The 16,916-nt window shown below is 38.6% G+C and overlaps 2 protein-coding genes across 4 annotated transcripts; both read left to right on the forward strand.

The window, feature by feature from the left end:
- Positions 1-698: 698 nt before the first annotated feature.
- Positions 699-9,273, forward strand: fbxo21 (F-box protein 21). 2 transcript variants are annotated; one of them, XM_026188834.1, is made up of 12 exons: positions 699-1,036; positions 1,615-1,750; positions 2,129-2,223; positions 2,838-2,959; positions 3,591-3,737; positions 4,015-4,151; positions 4,260-4,396; positions 5,044-5,223; positions 5,511-5,643; positions 5,912-6,102; positions 6,239-6,396; positions 7,641-9,273. In XM_026188834.1, exons 1-12 carry the CDS (start codon positions 813-815, stop codon positions 7,880-7,882), a joined length of 1,902 nt encoding a protein of 633 aa, XP_026044619.1. In that variant the 5' UTR covers positions 699-812; the 3' UTR covers positions 7,883-9,273. The 2 variants fall into 2 exon arrangements, with proteins under 2 accessions (XP_026044619.1, XP_026044618.1); XM_026188833.1 differs by having other exon boundaries at positions 700-1,036; positions 2,114-2,223.
- A 70-nt stretch (positions 9,274-9,343) lies between these two features.
- Positions 9,344-16,915, forward strand: tesca (tescalcin a). 2 transcript variants are annotated; one of them, XM_026188836.1, is made up of 8 exons: positions 9,344-9,606; positions 10,972-11,041; positions 11,650-11,730; positions 12,344-12,483; positions 14,380-14,441; positions 15,796-15,903; positions 15,987-16,034; positions 16,135-16,915. In XM_026188836.1, the coding sequence occupies exons 1-8, from the start codon at positions 9,546-9,548 to the stop codon at positions 16,225-16,227; spliced, it is 663 nt and encodes a 220-aa protein (XP_026044621.1). In that variant the 5' UTR covers positions 9,344-9,545; the 3' UTR covers positions 16,228-16,915. The 2 variants fall into 2 exon arrangements, with proteins under 2 accessions (XP_026044621.1, XP_026044622.1); XM_026188837.1 differs by lacking the exon at positions 9,344-9,606 and adding an exon at positions 9,656-9,829.
- The last annotated feature ends 1 nt before the right edge of the window (position 16,916 follows it).

Consider the following 16,916-nt stretch of genomic DNA (forward strand, 5'->3'; position numbering starts at 1 on the left):
ACAATATCAGCTCATCTTGGGCATTTGAGCAGTGGATTCTTGAAGAACAAATACATCTGTTCTAAATACAGGATCTCGTTCCTGGAAATCAACACCAGTAACCCACCAGTACCACGTGCAATAACTATCTACCATAACACTCACAGAATATTATTATTATTAGTAGTAGTTGTAGTAGTAGTGGAAGAGAGCGTGGAGATGTGAGAAGATGGTACTACAAGATGATAGTAAGATCTGTTATGATGGATGGTTTGGAGACAGTGGACCTACAAATAGCCAGGAGGCAGAGTTAGAGGAGGCAGAGTTGACAATGGGAAGATTTGCAATGGGAATGATCATGGGCTGCCTTAGAAATGACTACACCAAATGGTGTAGTCAATACACTAAGGGTGAGTTTCGAGAGTTTAGAGATGCTTGGTTGGCGGTGGCTTGGACTTTTGCAGAGGAGGGACAATGGATGTTATTATTATAATTATTAATATCTTAAATAATTTCTCAAAGGGTAAAATGCTGTAGAATATATAAGTGAGACCTGTTAATTACATCTGACACTACTTGCCTATTAAACAAAACTTGTACTTTTTTTTTTAAAGTTTCCTTTTATGTTTTTGACTTGCCTGTAGTTTGTTTTGCAAAAAATAAAAATAAAACATAAATAAATAAATAAAATATATGCAGAATTTCCGATGGTCATGAAGGCGGCACCGCTTTTTATTTCCTCTTGAGTGAACGTGGCTCCACCCTCGGCCCGGCCCCCTGCGCCATAAAGGGGCGGCGAAAAGGCAATGAGGTAATCGGGGTAAACAGTAAAGATGGCGACGCCTGTGGATGGAGAGGGACAGCCAAGTCTAAATGGGACTATTCCCGACCCCCAAACAAAAAAACTGACAGACCTGCCGACCGAGTTGCTCGAACACATCCTGTGCTTCCCTGTCCTCAAACATGTCGACATTTGTAACGTCTCCTGTTGCTGCAAGCGGCTACACGACGTTTGTCATGGAAGGGGGAAGGTCTGGGGACACCAGTATAAACTCAGGTGCTGTTTTTTTGTGGTACTCTATGCTGGCTTCTGGTGACTTTTTGTGCTGTCTATAGAAATGAATCTGACTCTTTTGTTATTTATGCGTAGTTTAGAGCTATTAATCTCCAAATGTCTGCTCTGAGGTGGGTTCGTTTACTGCGAACTCACAGGCAGCTGTCAGCCGTTGACATTGTGCTGATGCACCAAATTCATCATCACGCCATGCCGGTGGCTTACCTCCTGCAACAACAATGAGGCTTATAATTGTTTACAGCTTTTGCAAGTAGCGATTTATTCTCCATTACACCAAATGAATTCATTCACAATGAATTTGTATGACCTTGAATGTTAGCCTCTGATCTGCAGAAGAGTGAAGCTCTTGGCAAAAGCTAGTTACTGTAAGCCCTCCTCCTGAGTGCCTTGGCTGACAGCTTTGCTCTTTTTTTTAAGCAGAGCAAAAGACACCTCTTCAGCAAAATGATAAACAGTTCTAGAGACTAACATCTAATGCTTGAGGCACCAGGCAGTTAAATAATTCAGAATTTTTAATCTGTTTTCCTGTAATAAAATAATTACACTGCCTTTATTAACAGATGGCCAAGACTGCAGAGGTTTTATCGTCAGAATGAGTCTTGTGACTGGCTCAGAGAATACAAAACACGCCATAGAGTTGGGATACAAATACGAAGGACTGTGGAATCGATCTCAAAGAGATTCTTCACAGAAGTTGTGAGTAATCATTTTTATCAGTGTTGGGGTTTTTTTTTCATTATCTGTTTTAGTGTTATGTGTGACTTCAATACCTTGTGATAGACTGGCAACACATGGATCAGTAGCAGTTATACATATTTCACTTAAGATGCAACATTTGATCTTACCAACTTAAATGCATGTTTGTGAGAGATTACGTGGGATGCGTCTGAATTTTTTTTATATTTCTTAACACATGCAAACTGTACAGGTTACAAGTCTAGTATTTAGCATGGAAAACACAGATATAATGGTCTTTGTTTGGTTTTTCATGCGCACATATTTATGCAAGAAAACCTGAGCTTTCAGTGTTCCAAACTAATCTTGAGGTCTGTAACGCAGCCTTGCGTTGGTCAGGTGCTGGGAGACAGCTTTGCAGAAATTGAGTCACTTGGAATGCCTGAGCACTTCTGTGAAGATGAGCTGCTCTTCATACTCAACTCTGACAAGAGGTGAGAGCAGCATTGTGTTTATACTATAATCTCAGTACTTGAAATTCTTGCTCTGTAGCTGCACACCCACTGACCTCTGTATTAGGTACACATGTTCAGTTGCTCATTAACACAAGTGTCTAACAAGCCAATTACAGAAAATCAATGTATTTAGGCTTGTAATGATGACCTAATGCAGTTCATCAACATCACAATGGGGAAGAACAGTAATTTAAGGGATTTTGAATGCAGCATGGTTGTTAGTGCCATACAGGCTGGTGTTAGTTAGCAGTTTCAGAAAATGCTGAACACCCAACATCTCAACACGAAACTGGGGTCCATCCTGTCTTGTATCAGCAGGTAAGGCTGGTGGTTGTAGTGTATTAGTGTGGCTGATATTTTCTTGCACACTTTTATCCCTTTGAACATGACTGTGAGTTCACAGCACTCAAACGGCTTTCACAGTCACCAGATTTCAGTCTGATAGAGCACCTTTGGGATGTAGTGGACATTCAGCCAAATTGGGTGTTGATCATGTTAATCCTCTCTAAGACCTCTGTGATTATGATAGCTTTTGTTTTGTTGCATGCGCTCTCCTTTGATCTACCATCTCTCCATTCTCGACTCAAAATTAGGAAAAGCCTGACCCTGAAGTACTATGCAAAGAAAATCCTTTACTTCCTGAGACAGCAAAACATCCTGAAGAGTCTGAAGAATTTCCTGGAGCAGCCCACAGAGCAGCAGTCAGCTCTAGAAGGTGAGGCATCTGTCCCGATAATACAAAGTTATTATACATTTATGTAGACTTATAAATCTCTATTATTACTGTGTTAATAATTTATAGCTACTAATTTTGCTACTAATTATAACATTATACTGTGCTTAACAAATTATTAGTCATAAAAACAACAACAACTACAAAAAAAACACAAATATTTTAGAAATCTGTCAAAAACCTTTTTTAAAACTAAAAATTTCTACTCAAATTTCAGCCGGCAAACGTCTGAGTTCTGAGAAGTCAGACATTGATCCATGACAACATTCAACCATTAAAATGTATTTTTCTGTTCAGGAATGCAAGTAAATGCCTGTCATTTGGCATCTTGAGAAAAAATAATGTGAGTTACTATTTTTCTCCCACCTTTTTTTCAAAACAAATAACAGTCACTTCAATCATTTTATTTTGGCATAAAAAGATACAATTTCGATTGACGAGCTTGTGCAAACTGGTGAATTACCCATTACAGAAACCTAGAAAAAACGAGTTTAGGCTACTGTGGTGGTGGTCTAATAAATTTGTTATGCACAATATATTGAAATAACAGTGCATTTAAACTTTCCGCCTTTTCCTTATGTAATTCCTGTGGTTCCTTTTTTTTCCTCCTTAGGTGCTGTACTAGTTGATCAGTATTGTAACCCACTGGCTGATGTTACACTTGACAGCATATCAGCCCAGCTGGATGAAATCACAGAGAAAGTCAAGAAGATGCTGAGGATCAAGAACCCATCTCACCCCAGCCTGCGTATTGCCCAAGGTCAGCTTTTAAGTCTCACAGAACTTGAAAAGAACATTTGCTTTCTTTTCTTTTCCGTTCTTTTCTTGTCTTTTTTCCCCTTTATTATGTTTCTCCAAAGATTTATCATCAGTTGATGCCTAAAGCCTGAAGGCTTGGGCTTTCCATTTCTAGTGCATTCTAAAAAAAGTCAATATGAGCAAATATGTTTGGCAAAGGTGGCACAGCTGCACAAAATCCATAACCTTCACTTTAATGCAAAGTTTGGTTGATGTTTTATTTCTTGTGTGTATTGCAGGTAACTGTTCTGTTGTAGAGGACTTTGAGCTCCAGAGACAGGTCATTTGTGCCCTTAACTCTGTCCTGTATGAGCAGCTTCAATACAAAGGCAATGAGTGTGACTACTACAACCCCCTCAACTCTTATATCCACCAGGTAGACTTTCCAGAAATCCTTTATCTTCAAGGTGTCAAGCTTTTGAATAATTTTCAAATTATTCTTCTTTGTGGAATATTTTCACTTATCTTCTTGGTAATTGTGCAGGTGCTACTACGTCGTACAGGCATTCCCATAAGCCTCTCCGTTCTCTACATGACATTGGCCCAGAGGCTCGGTGTTCAGCTGGAACCCGTCAACTTTCCCAATCACTTCCTGCTGCGCTGGTGCCAGAAACCGACAGGGTACAGCTTTCATTTAAAAAAAAAAAAATTCAGATCCAGTTACTGACTGAAATTTAAGCTGTCATGCATGAAGTTTATGGAAGGGAAAGCATGGAGGAGAGGAATAAATAATCAAGATCAAAGCATCCATTTTCAGGGTTTATGCACACATAAATCAGTAAATCAACACCCATCAGCATTCATCAGCATCAGCTTTAGGAAGTGGGAGTTTACAGTTTGTGATGTTCATTTATTTTTTTTATCTTTCATTTGATTTAAGCTACCACAGACAGTCATTTGCCATTGATTTCCCTTGCTGAGGTTACCTGTAATAGACACAAATGATAAACGGCGATGGCTGCATAGCAGAGGTATGAAATCCAGCTACAGTAGTTAGAACAACCATTCCTAATGGGAGTTTGGAGTATGTTAAATGTATGCCAGTGTGTTTTAACAGACACATAGGAACATGTGTAAACACATTTCTGCACCTTACTCAGAGATAAGGACAAACAATTTTTTTAACTTCCTTTAACATTCTTAAAACTCCTAAGCTAATTATCATTTATGTTTTATAAAATTATACAAAGCTAAAGCTGGTGGCAAAGTGTGTGTTTAATGTGAAATGTGTATTTCTATGACATTAATGGAATTTCTTTTTCCTGCAGGACTGAGGATATCTATGACTTTGTCTACATTGATGCCTTTGGAAAAGGCAAGCAGCTGACAGCAAAGGAGTGCGAGTACCTCATCGGCCACCAGGTTACAGCAGATTACTACAGTGCCATAAGCACCACAGAGGTGCTGCTTAGGATGGTGGGAAACCTGCTTAACATCGGCAAGAGAGGGTAAGGGAAATTGAACACCTGACTCTACAATCGCTACAATCGCTTAGAGATAAATGGAGGGCGGATCAGTGGATGATAAAACAAAGAGGCTAATCAAGAATGTTGCTCTAAATTCCTGCTTATCTTTTTGTTTTATGATCTGACAAAATAATTATGGCATTAAACGGTCTCAAAGCAAAATAAATGATTAAAATGGATTTGATGTCTGTCAGATGAATAAATTAATAGCATCTTCTCTTTACTATTTTATTTCTATTTTTTTTTTCTTTTTTTTCCCCCCTTGTCAGTGAGGGCAATGAAAAATCCTACCAGCTACTCCGAGACTCTCTGGACCTCTACCTCACAATCAACCCAGATAATGTGCAGTATTTGCTGCTGCAGGCACGCCTCTACTTCCACCTGGGAATCTGGCCAGAAAAGGTCAGAATAGCCAACTATGTGTTAAAAATAAGTCTTGATTTTTAGACTACTGAAAGTAGTTTTTGTAGTGTTACTATACTGGAATTGTTTTCCTCATTCTCTACCTAAATTAAGTGTTAAATATTATAAAAAAAAACAATTAACATTGTACTGCTCTTGCACAATAGTTTAATATGTAACATAATGTGCAGCTGCATAGGACAGCTATTCTCAGAGGTCATATATCTGACATAAACACATTGTGGATTGACTTTTATCCTTTTCCCAGGTGCTTGACATCCTGCAGCATATTCAGGCACTGGATCCCTCCCAGCACGGAGCGGTGGGTTACTTGGTGCAACATACGCTGGAGCACATCCAGCACAAGAAACACCCTGTGACACCCGAGGTGAAGAGGCGTAGTGCTCCAGAACACCTGGAAGTCCAGTATTCAGTCGGCCTTATTATGAAACACAAGCGGTAGGTCACACTGTAATGTCATTCGCCATGCATCATACATGACAAACCCTAAAATCCTTTCTGATCTTTCTCTCTGATCATACCCTGTATATTTGATCACCTGAGCATTTTGGCTCTTTTCCACCTGTTTTATCAGCTCTGGGTATAACTGTGTGATCTATGGATGGGACCCTAAATGTACAATGAGTCCAGAGTGGATCTCCACCATGAGGGTCCATCAGCTGTCCAATGGGGCTAATCAGCCTTTCTACAATGTACTCGTGCAGGATGGGACTTGCCGCTATGCAGCACAAGGTATGAATCATATACAGTAGTGTGGTGATGGTAACTATTAACATCCCCTGTATACAGGTTGTGTGATTGAAAACAAAAATGTGTAAATAATGTATATACTTGGTAAATTCCTTCACCTTCAAGGTGGCATATAGCTGTTTGTTTGGTTTTGTTGGCACTTGTAATACACATTAATGGACAGAGTCTGATCAGTGCTCTACGTATGGCTTATTTACAGAGTAAAAAGCACACAACAGTGGCAGTACAGATTGAAAGTTTGTAGTTTTACTAACTTGGGGTATGTGGGTCTGCTCTGACTTTGAGTGGGAATTCCAGGTTAAAGGGGCATTCCACAAAAACAATCAGACTGGGAACGCTGAATTTCCAACTTTAGACTTGTTTAAGAATGCAGCATTAGCCAGTCTCTCTGTACTGCTCTGGTGCTTATTCCACTTTCCAGAAATGAACAGGACTTTAAGCTGTGATGTGAAAATAAATTTAATTTGAAATTATCTTGATGAACTTAATTTTTCATTACACAATTTTGACATGTTATTTTGTAATTGTCCTCTGTGCAGCGCCACAGTGGATTTTAAAATCAATCAATCAGATGTGATTCGTGTCACCCTTTCAGCTTCAATTTATAAGGTTTAACAAGTATTGCATTATTTTAAATACCCATTTTTTTTTGTACATAGATGCCCATTTTCAGAGGCTCAAAAGTAATTACTCCATTTACTAACATTCAGTTTCATGGCCAGACAAGGTCAGTTCCCCCAATATTGCATAAGAAATTCAGCAGATAAAGGATTTGGGGCTAATTTTAAGTGTTAAACTTGCATTTGTTAGCTGTTCACTTGCACTCTGAAGAGGCCGATAAGGATGTAGAGGCTATCGTTGGGCTAAAAGGACAGATTACACCGTGCCAGAGAACCTCTAGAGCAGGCTGCAAAGTTCTGGGAAAAAATGGATACAATGTTGATGACGTTCTTTGGACAGATGAAACCAAGATGAATTTATACCAGAATGATGGGAAGGGAAAAGCATGGAGAGGGGAAAAGAACAGCTCATGATCCAAAGCATACCACATCAGTTGTCAAACATGTATGGCTGCCAGTAAAAATGTGTCACTAGTATTTATTGAATACTGACAGCTGTGGTTTACAGAGGTAAAATTACAAAAACATAAGTCCTTGTTCAAATACTTATGGACATGTCACATATACTCAGTCCCACCTGAAGTATGTTTTTCCTTTGTTCTCCAGAGAACCTGGAGCCTCACTCAGCCCCCCTGGAGATTGGCCACCCAGAGGTGGGTCGCTACTTCTCCGAGTTTGCTGACACCTACTATGTTGCCAATGAAGAACTGCAGACACGATACCCAGAGGACATGGATGAAACCTTGTGTACAGTCCGGGAGTTCTATCACAGACTGACACCCAGTGCTGGGAACCAAGAAGAAGCTCCTACCACAGACCAAAACAACCAACAAGCCATGTCTATGTAGCAAGCAGCGCTGTCTAGCACTCTGCCAACCCAGGCTAACCGCTTACAGGTCACAATTAACTTAGCTGGTGCTTTGTTGTCAAAACCAGAGGGGTATACTATGAAGGAAATTCAAGAAAGCCAGGCTTTTGTTGCCTTAGCTGGCGTAACAGACCCTAAAAACCCAGTTGGAGATGATCGGTACCATGACGGTAGTTGTCAGCGTTCTCTATTAAGCTTTCTGCTTCAAACTCTGTGTGTGCTCACATAAAAGAGGGGAGTTTCACATGACATGCAACTCTTCTTGCATATAAAATGACCCATATGAGTGCTACCCTTTCCATTCAGAGCCATTATATGATGATGATTATAAAAGGTGATTAAAATCTATAAGGAAATTTGAAAAATATAACAGTAAAATGCAATACTGTTTACTCACCAGATCAAAGTGAAATCAATTTGACTGAATAGGTATAAAAAAAAGTATAAAAGTATAAAAGAAATTATACATTTTCAGTATCACCAAATTAATACATTCACCTTCCTGTGACAATGCAAAGAACCTTTATTCAGTCACTTTAGCAATGTGTGAAAACCTGGCGCTTCCAGATGATTTTCAAACTAAAAACCAGAACATAACCAGCTCCTGACCAGGTTACGAGAACACTACAAGTTACCATGGTGATTTAGCCAGTTAAGACGACCACTTTCATGACACAGAATACTTTATGTGGAAGTAGCTTGCTAAGCCATTGAAATTACTTCGTAGTAGACCCCTCTAGCCGTGTGGAACAGAGAGTTTTTGCTTTGATACATCTGTCCTAATACCCGTGTATTTGTTGTAAAATCAAGGTTCAAATTGTCAGACAATGATGTATGATACTCATTTAGCAGGGATGTATTTTTCACAACCCAAATACCTTCAGAGAGCCAAGTTGGAAAATTAATCAAAACCAGAATAATTTAACTTTAGAAACCACTAGATTTAAAGTAAACAATTAAGCGGACAAGTAAATATCAGAATGAGTGTCCACGTGCTGCAAATCCCCATTGTCTAAAACCAAGGAATGCTCTTTTACCCACAACTCCACGCATCCAGCACCAGTCTTAAAACCATTTACCCTAAATCCCCAGTACATTGACACCCAGACGACTAACTTTGTAAATTGACTTTTGCTTTTATTTCTCCGTATTTTAATGGTGACACTCACTTATGAAGGTCTAACTTTCACATTTCTAGTATTTTTTTTCCTGTATATTTACAAGTGAAATAAGTAGGATGCCATGGCTCATCAGTCTTTAATGAAAAAAACAAAAATAAGTGGAACCAATAAGGACACCAACTACTTGAAGCCGAAATGACTGAGTTTTGAGGAGACAAAAAGAATAAAGCGTTCCAGGTTGTAATACTTACTTTCTGACTCATTTCTCTCGCTTAGTGTATTCATTGTTTTCTAGTTCACGACACATCACTAACTACATCTGCGCTAATGAGAAACATGAAGCAGCAGGTGGTTTATCCGCACACTGTGTGGATTTAGGACCTTGAGGACGCCAGACGTTCCCAGGACGCCAGAAGCAAACTACACTTCTAGTGTCTTGCAGAGGGAAGCGGGTTAATATTGCAACACTACAGAAAAGTTCAAACAAAGTATGCGCTCTGACGGAGCGGTGAAGCAGCAAGAATGGGAGCTTCGCAGACGCGCCCCGAGCACAACTACGACGATCTGACTGACAAAAGTGGATGTAAGTAGGAAGATTCTCGTTTGATGCCGTGCACCATGCTGTTTGAGTTAAGTGCTTCACTTGCATCGTGGAAAGGCTGGTAGCTGTGATACGCGTCGTCGAGGAAACGAAGGGAGACTAGTGATTAACAATTAGTTGATAGCCGTGCCGACCTGTTTTTCTAGTGTGCTGGCTGATATTAAAACCGCTTATCTTAAAGAGGTCTAAATGGTACTTAGCAAAAGTAGGTCAATTTCGGTTTAAGGCGGAAAGAGCAATAACCGCATTTTGTTCCAATGTTTTTCAAACGCCTAGCTATTTTTAAATTAAAAACCTAATCTCAACGGGAAGAAGAGAGGTTGATTGCTTACACGGAGTAGCTGTCAAAGAAATGAGAAGGTCCCATAACTTTGTGTAAATGGGCTCGACATGTGACACATGGTGTGACAGGTGTAATATTTACGTACTTAATATGCAAAAGAGGATCTTTAAAACGATCTAATAGCGATAGTTATGACTAACAGACGCAAGTTTAAAATCAGGTCTACTGTTCAGTGCGATTGTATACATTGTTGGCGCATTGAGGCACTCAACACTTTACCGTCTGTATGTGGAAGAGTGAAATAAACAAGTTAAAACACTAGTAAGTAGAGTTTTTGTTTTTTCGTCTTCTTTTTAAAAGGCGAGTCTCCAAGTAGCGGCATGCCAGTCTGATAAACGGGGATTAGATTTGAATCAACTTTATGGCTTTTGTATGTTTGAGACTTTGAACTATTTTATTGCCTTCATTTCTTCAAGGTGCGTCTCTCTCTGGGCTCAGCTGGAGAGCTTTCTGGACTTGAGTTCTGCGCAGTTTGATGAATTGATATGTTTCATTGCACCCACAAGTGTGTGTGCTTTTTGTTGAGCACAATACTACAGATTCTTCTGTTGTTGTTGTTGCCCCCCCTTTTGGCTTTGGCTAATTGGTCCATGAAGTTGAGTGTTTGTTGCACCACCAACAATGACTAACAAACTGGTTTGTAGAAAAGCATTAATTTACATGCTCTTGGGAAACGGGGGAAAGGTCACAATAAACAGGGGTGTTGTCCACAATGATTAGAAATTCCAAACTAGTTTGATAAGGCACCAGGTAGAACTAGAAAATCATGCTTAAGGCTTCTGGTATGTGTTTGTAGACCTAAAAAAAATGAGTGCTGATTTAAGTAACCATGTGAAATTGCATAAAGGTGTTCAGTTTGTTTGCACTGCCATTAGACTGATAGCAAAGCAGCACCCATGCAATTTGATTAAAAACAAACAAAGTTAAGTGAATGTATAATTATAAGCATTACTGTAAAAATCTTCACAAATACATTCACATTGTTGATGTGTGCTTCTTTACAGTTTCACAGGAGCAGATCAAAAATCTTTACCAGAGATTCCAGCAGCTGAGTGGAAATCATGAAAAAATAAGGTAACGTGTCTTGTTACATGGGGGTCAGCTCGCAAGTGGTTTTAATGGAAACACCTGGGCTTTCTTTGGCTGATATAGTAGTATGGCAGTTGCAGAGTGGCAGTTCAGACTCACAATGGAGACGTTGCAGTTGCTGCTAAAAGATGAAATACTGTATGGTCAGGCTGAGGAACTGTGAGGATTTCTGGCTTTTCCAGCACAGACAAAAACAAGTAATGTAATGGTAATACAGACACACACCAAAAGAGAGACATTAGGCAAATATAACATGCAGATAATGATGCATTAGTAATACAGAGCAAACACTTACTGTGCAAACACACCACTTCATATATAGACATGCCACATGATCACAGTGGCTGGGTTTTGGTTCCTTATTTTGAAAAAGAAAGGGGGAACAAATGTTTGTTCTGGTAGGTTGGACAGATAGTACTATTCACACTCATTACCACCCTCTAATGTTATTTAAATTTGTCCAAAAAAAAAAACCCCAATCTGACTGTGTAGTAGACTGGAGTATAGTGAACAACAGGTGCCTTGAGTTGACAGGTTGCGATTTGGTACCACATGAATAAAACTGAATTAAACCTTATCCTGTCCCACTGCAGCCGAGATGACCTGGAGCGCATACCGGCCCTGAACAACAACCCAATCAGAAAGCAAATTATTACTGCATTCTTTGATAAAAGGTGAGTACAATCAAATGACACCATATTCTCTCTGTTACCTGTATGGTTAATGTCAAGATGACTGAACTCTTTAATCAGAATCAGTTGTTTACTGTCAACTTCTGTGTGTTTTGGCTGATGAAAACAATAGGCTGAAGAGAACCTAATATGTGGAAGTAACTGTTATTGTTGGGTTCAGTCTTCAGCTAAAAGAACATCCATACACTTTGTGAACACACATTATCCACCTGTTCACATGAAGCAGCAGCTTTGAAAATGAGGGTTTTGTTGCTATTACAAGACAGTTGTTGGCATTTTTAATCACTGTGTCATGCTTTGGAGGGTGGAAAGCAGCAGAACAAACCACAATGAACTGCATAATAAACAAGCTGTCTGTGAATGCATGTGGCTTCTGCTCACAAGCAAACAGCTCTTGTGACAAACTGAATAAGGAAAAAAATGTTTTATTTTCCCACAATATGGAGATATTTTCATCCATTGTATCAAAATGAATAGTTTAGGATTATCATTATTTATAGTTATTCTTTTTTTTTAACCAGAAAAGGCAGGAAAATGCAGAAATTGCATTGGTTAAAACAAGCCTATACATTGGTTTGTTTTGATTGTGATACAGGAACCAGCATCAGAATGATGTTGGCTCCCTTGACGAGATTGGCTTTGAGCAGTTCCTCATGGTCATGTCCCACTTCCGCCCTGTGAATTCAACAGCGACAGAAGAAGAGAAGGTGACTGTAAGAAAACAAAAGCTTCGCTGTAAGTATCGAGGTGGTTTTGTTTTTTTGTTTTTTCCCCCCCCACTGCTGTCTTCACTTCTCTTTGTGTGTATCTCAAGTTTAAATTTTTTTAAAAAGTGTGCCGTGCTTCTGGATAAGACTGTGTGGTGATGCTTACACATAAATGACAACTGAATTCTTCACTGCTTGTCCAGTACTATATTGAGAGCCACAAAGGTATTTATGACCAGACTGGGAATGTTGCCCAGGACAGCCACACAATGTCAAATGTCACAAGTATAAAGGTATGATTCGTCCTATTATAGAAGAGTGAGACACATGAGATTCAAATAAATGCTGACGTGAAATCTGTGGGAGAGCCTTGGACCCAAAACATGGTTGAAGTACAGTTTAAAGGGAAAGAAGGCTTTTTAAAACCAGTTTTTTGTTGTTTTTTTGGGGGGGGGTTGTTTTTGAATCCTTCTAAGCAGTTGTTGTCAGATTTGAATAATGAGTCTACGCATGTAGTTATGCCCCTGTAACCACACGTGTGTGTGTGTGTGTGTGTGTGTGGGTGGGTTGAAATAAATTTAGTATCTTATCTCTATAGGAATAGATAATAATTAGTCAGAGTGTTCCAGTAGGCACTACAGTCTACATTTGTGATTTCTCTTTATTTTGGACTCACTTTCTTTTTAAGCTACTTGTTGTATAGTGGGACAAATGCATATAACACAATGTTAGATGATAAGGAATATTTAACATTTGCAAGTGACAGCAAATTGTGGGTTAGCTGAGTAATTTGTGAGCACAAGTGTGTCTGTAAATGAATTGAGTCATTCCTCAACCTGCAAAATTATCTTTAGCAGTACCGGATTCTAGTGCTTGGTTCTTAGTTTTGCACGGGGGCAAGGAAGCATGACACAGTATGATACCAGAAGAGCTCAAAATGACAGATGCATGATAGGATCCAGGTAGTTGGCCTTCTTGTTCGATCCATGGGTCAAAACCTGAAGCTACAATAGCAGATGTGACTCATGGTTCATACAGGCAATTATTAATTTCTTTTAACTGCCCTAATTTGGTGTGGTCCTGGCATATTCTTTCTGTGTTTCATCATACCTGATGAATGAATGTTTACAGTGTATATTGTGTAAGACTTCTTTGAAGTCTTACAAAAATATGCCCATAAAACTTGACCTTAAAGCTAATTTGTCTCCTGGCTAAATGTCTAATTTGATAAAACATGAACAAATGTAATTTGAAAAGTTTTTTTACTATTCTTGGCAGTTTTATTCCTCTTTAAATTCTAAAGAGAAGAAATGGCATACCACAAACATTTTTAATGTTAACACAACCATGACGAGCAGGAAGGGAGGGATGAATAGAAAGGTAATATAAGTTTCAGTCTCTGACAACCTTAAACTATGGAGGCGTGCAAGTGACTAATGTGACCTCTTGTGTACTCTTGGAACTCCTTTTAAGAATAAATGACATTTAGAATAACAAGAAGAAGGAAAAACAGTTTGCTCTCCAACAGTCAGTTACTTGACATAAAAAGAAAGGAATGCTTTCTGTGTTGTCACCTGTTGTTTCTGAATATTTACTTCCCATGTTTTATTTATTTAAACTTTGGGCAACTTTTAAGTTAGCATAGCCTTCCTACTGTCACACTGATACATTTGTAAAACGGAGACAATGCGACATTAAATCTCAGATCAGCAAAATAGTCAAAATGTCTGGTTATTAGCAGAGAGTAGTTTATGGCTGTTACTAGTAAATTTGTTATGGGGCTACAGTAAATAGTTATAGTACTGTTATTCCAGTATCTTCTTAAGCATACGTCTAATTGCTTCTTCCTCAACTTTCTCTGTGAAATCCTGTGACTTGATGAAAATCTGATAAACCATTTTTCCTTTGTTTGTGTGTTTTATAGTCCTGTTCAACATGCACGACACAGACAATGATGGCATTATTACTCTGGATGAGTACAGGACGGTAAGAGAAATTAACCATGCACACACTAGCATACACAATAGCTGCTGATAAGAAGCCTTAAGTAAAAATTCCAACACAGGAACATTTAAACGGAGGACATAACAAACGTAATTATTGTAAATATTAAAGTCACTTTAATTACTTTAATATAGCTCAAATTATTTATAGAGCATTTTAAAAAATGACATTCATCACAGGCGAAAACAATGTTACACAAACCTTTTTATTACAGTGCTGTAATGTTCAAAGTTCACCTGTGGGTTCAAAATAAGACGGGTAAAGAATAATACTCTATTTAATCAACAATTACATTATCTGTCCTGTCAGTTATGTTGACTGATTTTGTGAACAGTCGACTATTGTGTCACTTTGAATTGTGGGACAGCGTTATCTATTTTCCTATTATAAAGGATGAAGTAATCAAGGGAGATTGTAAGTGAAGCACATTTCTTAATGGTTTATTAATTTAACTAGTGCTTACTATGGCTATGATGTAGCTCCTTGCGTGTAAGAAAATCTGAAGGGCTGGCTTTCACCAGAACTTACAAATGCATTTTTCCTCAGCAGTCCTGATATAGTACATAAGTGCCCTTGAGGAACTTTTTTTTTTAATTATTTGTGTTGACATTTTTTTTTTTCTTCAGGGATTAAGATAACCAGACTAGGTCATATACTCTACTGAAACCCAACTGGCCCTTGTTTTAAACACTAGGCAGCATTATAAAACAATGCCACCTGCACATAATGTGTATGTACTTTAAGTATTTTGTATTAAAAGGCTGGACTGTGGAAATGTTGATGACTAAATGTACATCTCAGGTTTAAAAACAGAAATCTCCTTGAAATTATATTTAAGACGACTCATCAGCTAATGTTGCAAAAGATTTAAAATGCCTTGCACTGAAAGACTGACTGAACCAGTCTGTACACACCCACATGGCCCTCAAACAGCATTATCAGCCAAAGCACATAAAGACATATAACATACAGTACTCTTCAGCCATCTTCACCGTTAATTTTCGTGTGAAAATAACATGGTAGGCACCTGCTGTGACACATACGCGATTAACTGCAAACCAACTGCAGAACAAGTTAGAGTTTAATAGCTCAAAAGACTGTTCATACTTGCAAGAATTAACCCAGATGTTAAGTTGGGTTAAAGCAAGATTTACAGATAATGTTTTATCACAAAGACTGTTAATATAAATCCAAGTGGATTTTTGGGCACTTAATCGAAGCAAGCTGATTGGCTGCGAATACCATTCTTAAAATATAACAGCTGAATTTCTTACCTCTCGCTGTATTTGGAAATCATCGTGTGGAGTCGACTTGTAATATTCTGTTCACATCCAAGGTGGTAGAGGAGCTGCTGTCTCAAAGCGGAGCCATTGAGACTGAGGTTGCCAGGTCGATAGCAGATGCTGCCATGCTGGAGGTGGCAAGCACAAATGTGCCCCACATGGTAAGAGAACTCACCAAAGCTGAAATGTTACAAGAAATTTGCACATGTGCAGCGAAGTAACACAGTCACTGGTCTCATTCCAGGCCCCGGATGATTTCTATGAAGGAATCACATTTGAGCATTTTGAACAGGTTTGCACTTACCTTATATATGCAGATATATCTATATATTAGATTTAGATGGATAAATATATTTTCAATGTAAGAAAAACATTTTGTTTTCTGCCCACAGATTTTAAAAGGCATTGAAATGGAGTCCAGGATGTCCATTCGCTTTTTGGACATGAACACCGCAACAATGCGTTGTGGGAAATTAAGCTCTTGATTGGGTTGTTGTAAGGAAATATTTATGTTGCTGCTGTTTTAGCACAGTGTCACCAGTCGTAAAAAGGAATGAAGCCAGCCATTTCTGATATAAATAAATATATAAAGACAAACAAATATATTTTTGAACAGGAAAAAATGCTAAATAAATGTAACACACTGCTGTAAGTTCATTTTCATGCCAGTTTTAAAGACTGCATGTCACTTGTGCCTTTCTAGAGTTCTTCAGTTAAGCTTTAAGAATTCAGTTTTTATGTTTTATTATCTGAAAAATAGCTAGTATGAACGAATGCAGTGAGGTTTACATTTAGGCTTTGGTCACAACACACACCAGTCTCTCAGCACTACAACTATTCTACAAGCTCCACTGCAGCCAGCAGGTAATGTGAGGGTTTCTTTATACTAGAGAGAATCTTCACTTTAGCTTAACTCAGTGGCTACTCTGGCATTCATGGGTCAACTGTTATGGCATCCAAAGTGAGACGCTGCAGGCACACACCATTTCCTCTGTAGCTCCAGAATAGCTCTTTTTGCTGTGTTCCTCTGTTTAACCAACCACTACTGATGTACTGTAGAAAAATGCACTATTTTTGATTACTGGTATATGGGAGAGTGTACTTTCTCTAAGGTGAAATCTGACATCCCTCTCAATTAATTCTATTAATAAACAAAATAAATGTGAAGAAAAAT

The sequence above is a fragment of the Astatotilapia calliptera genome, chromosome 12 (assembly GCF_900246225.1).
Source record: "Astatotilapia calliptera chromosome 12, fAstCal1.2, whole genome shotgun sequence".
NCBI classification, from domain to species: Eukaryota; Metazoa; Chordata; class Actinopteri; order Cichliformes; family Cichlidae; genus Astatotilapia; species Astatotilapia calliptera.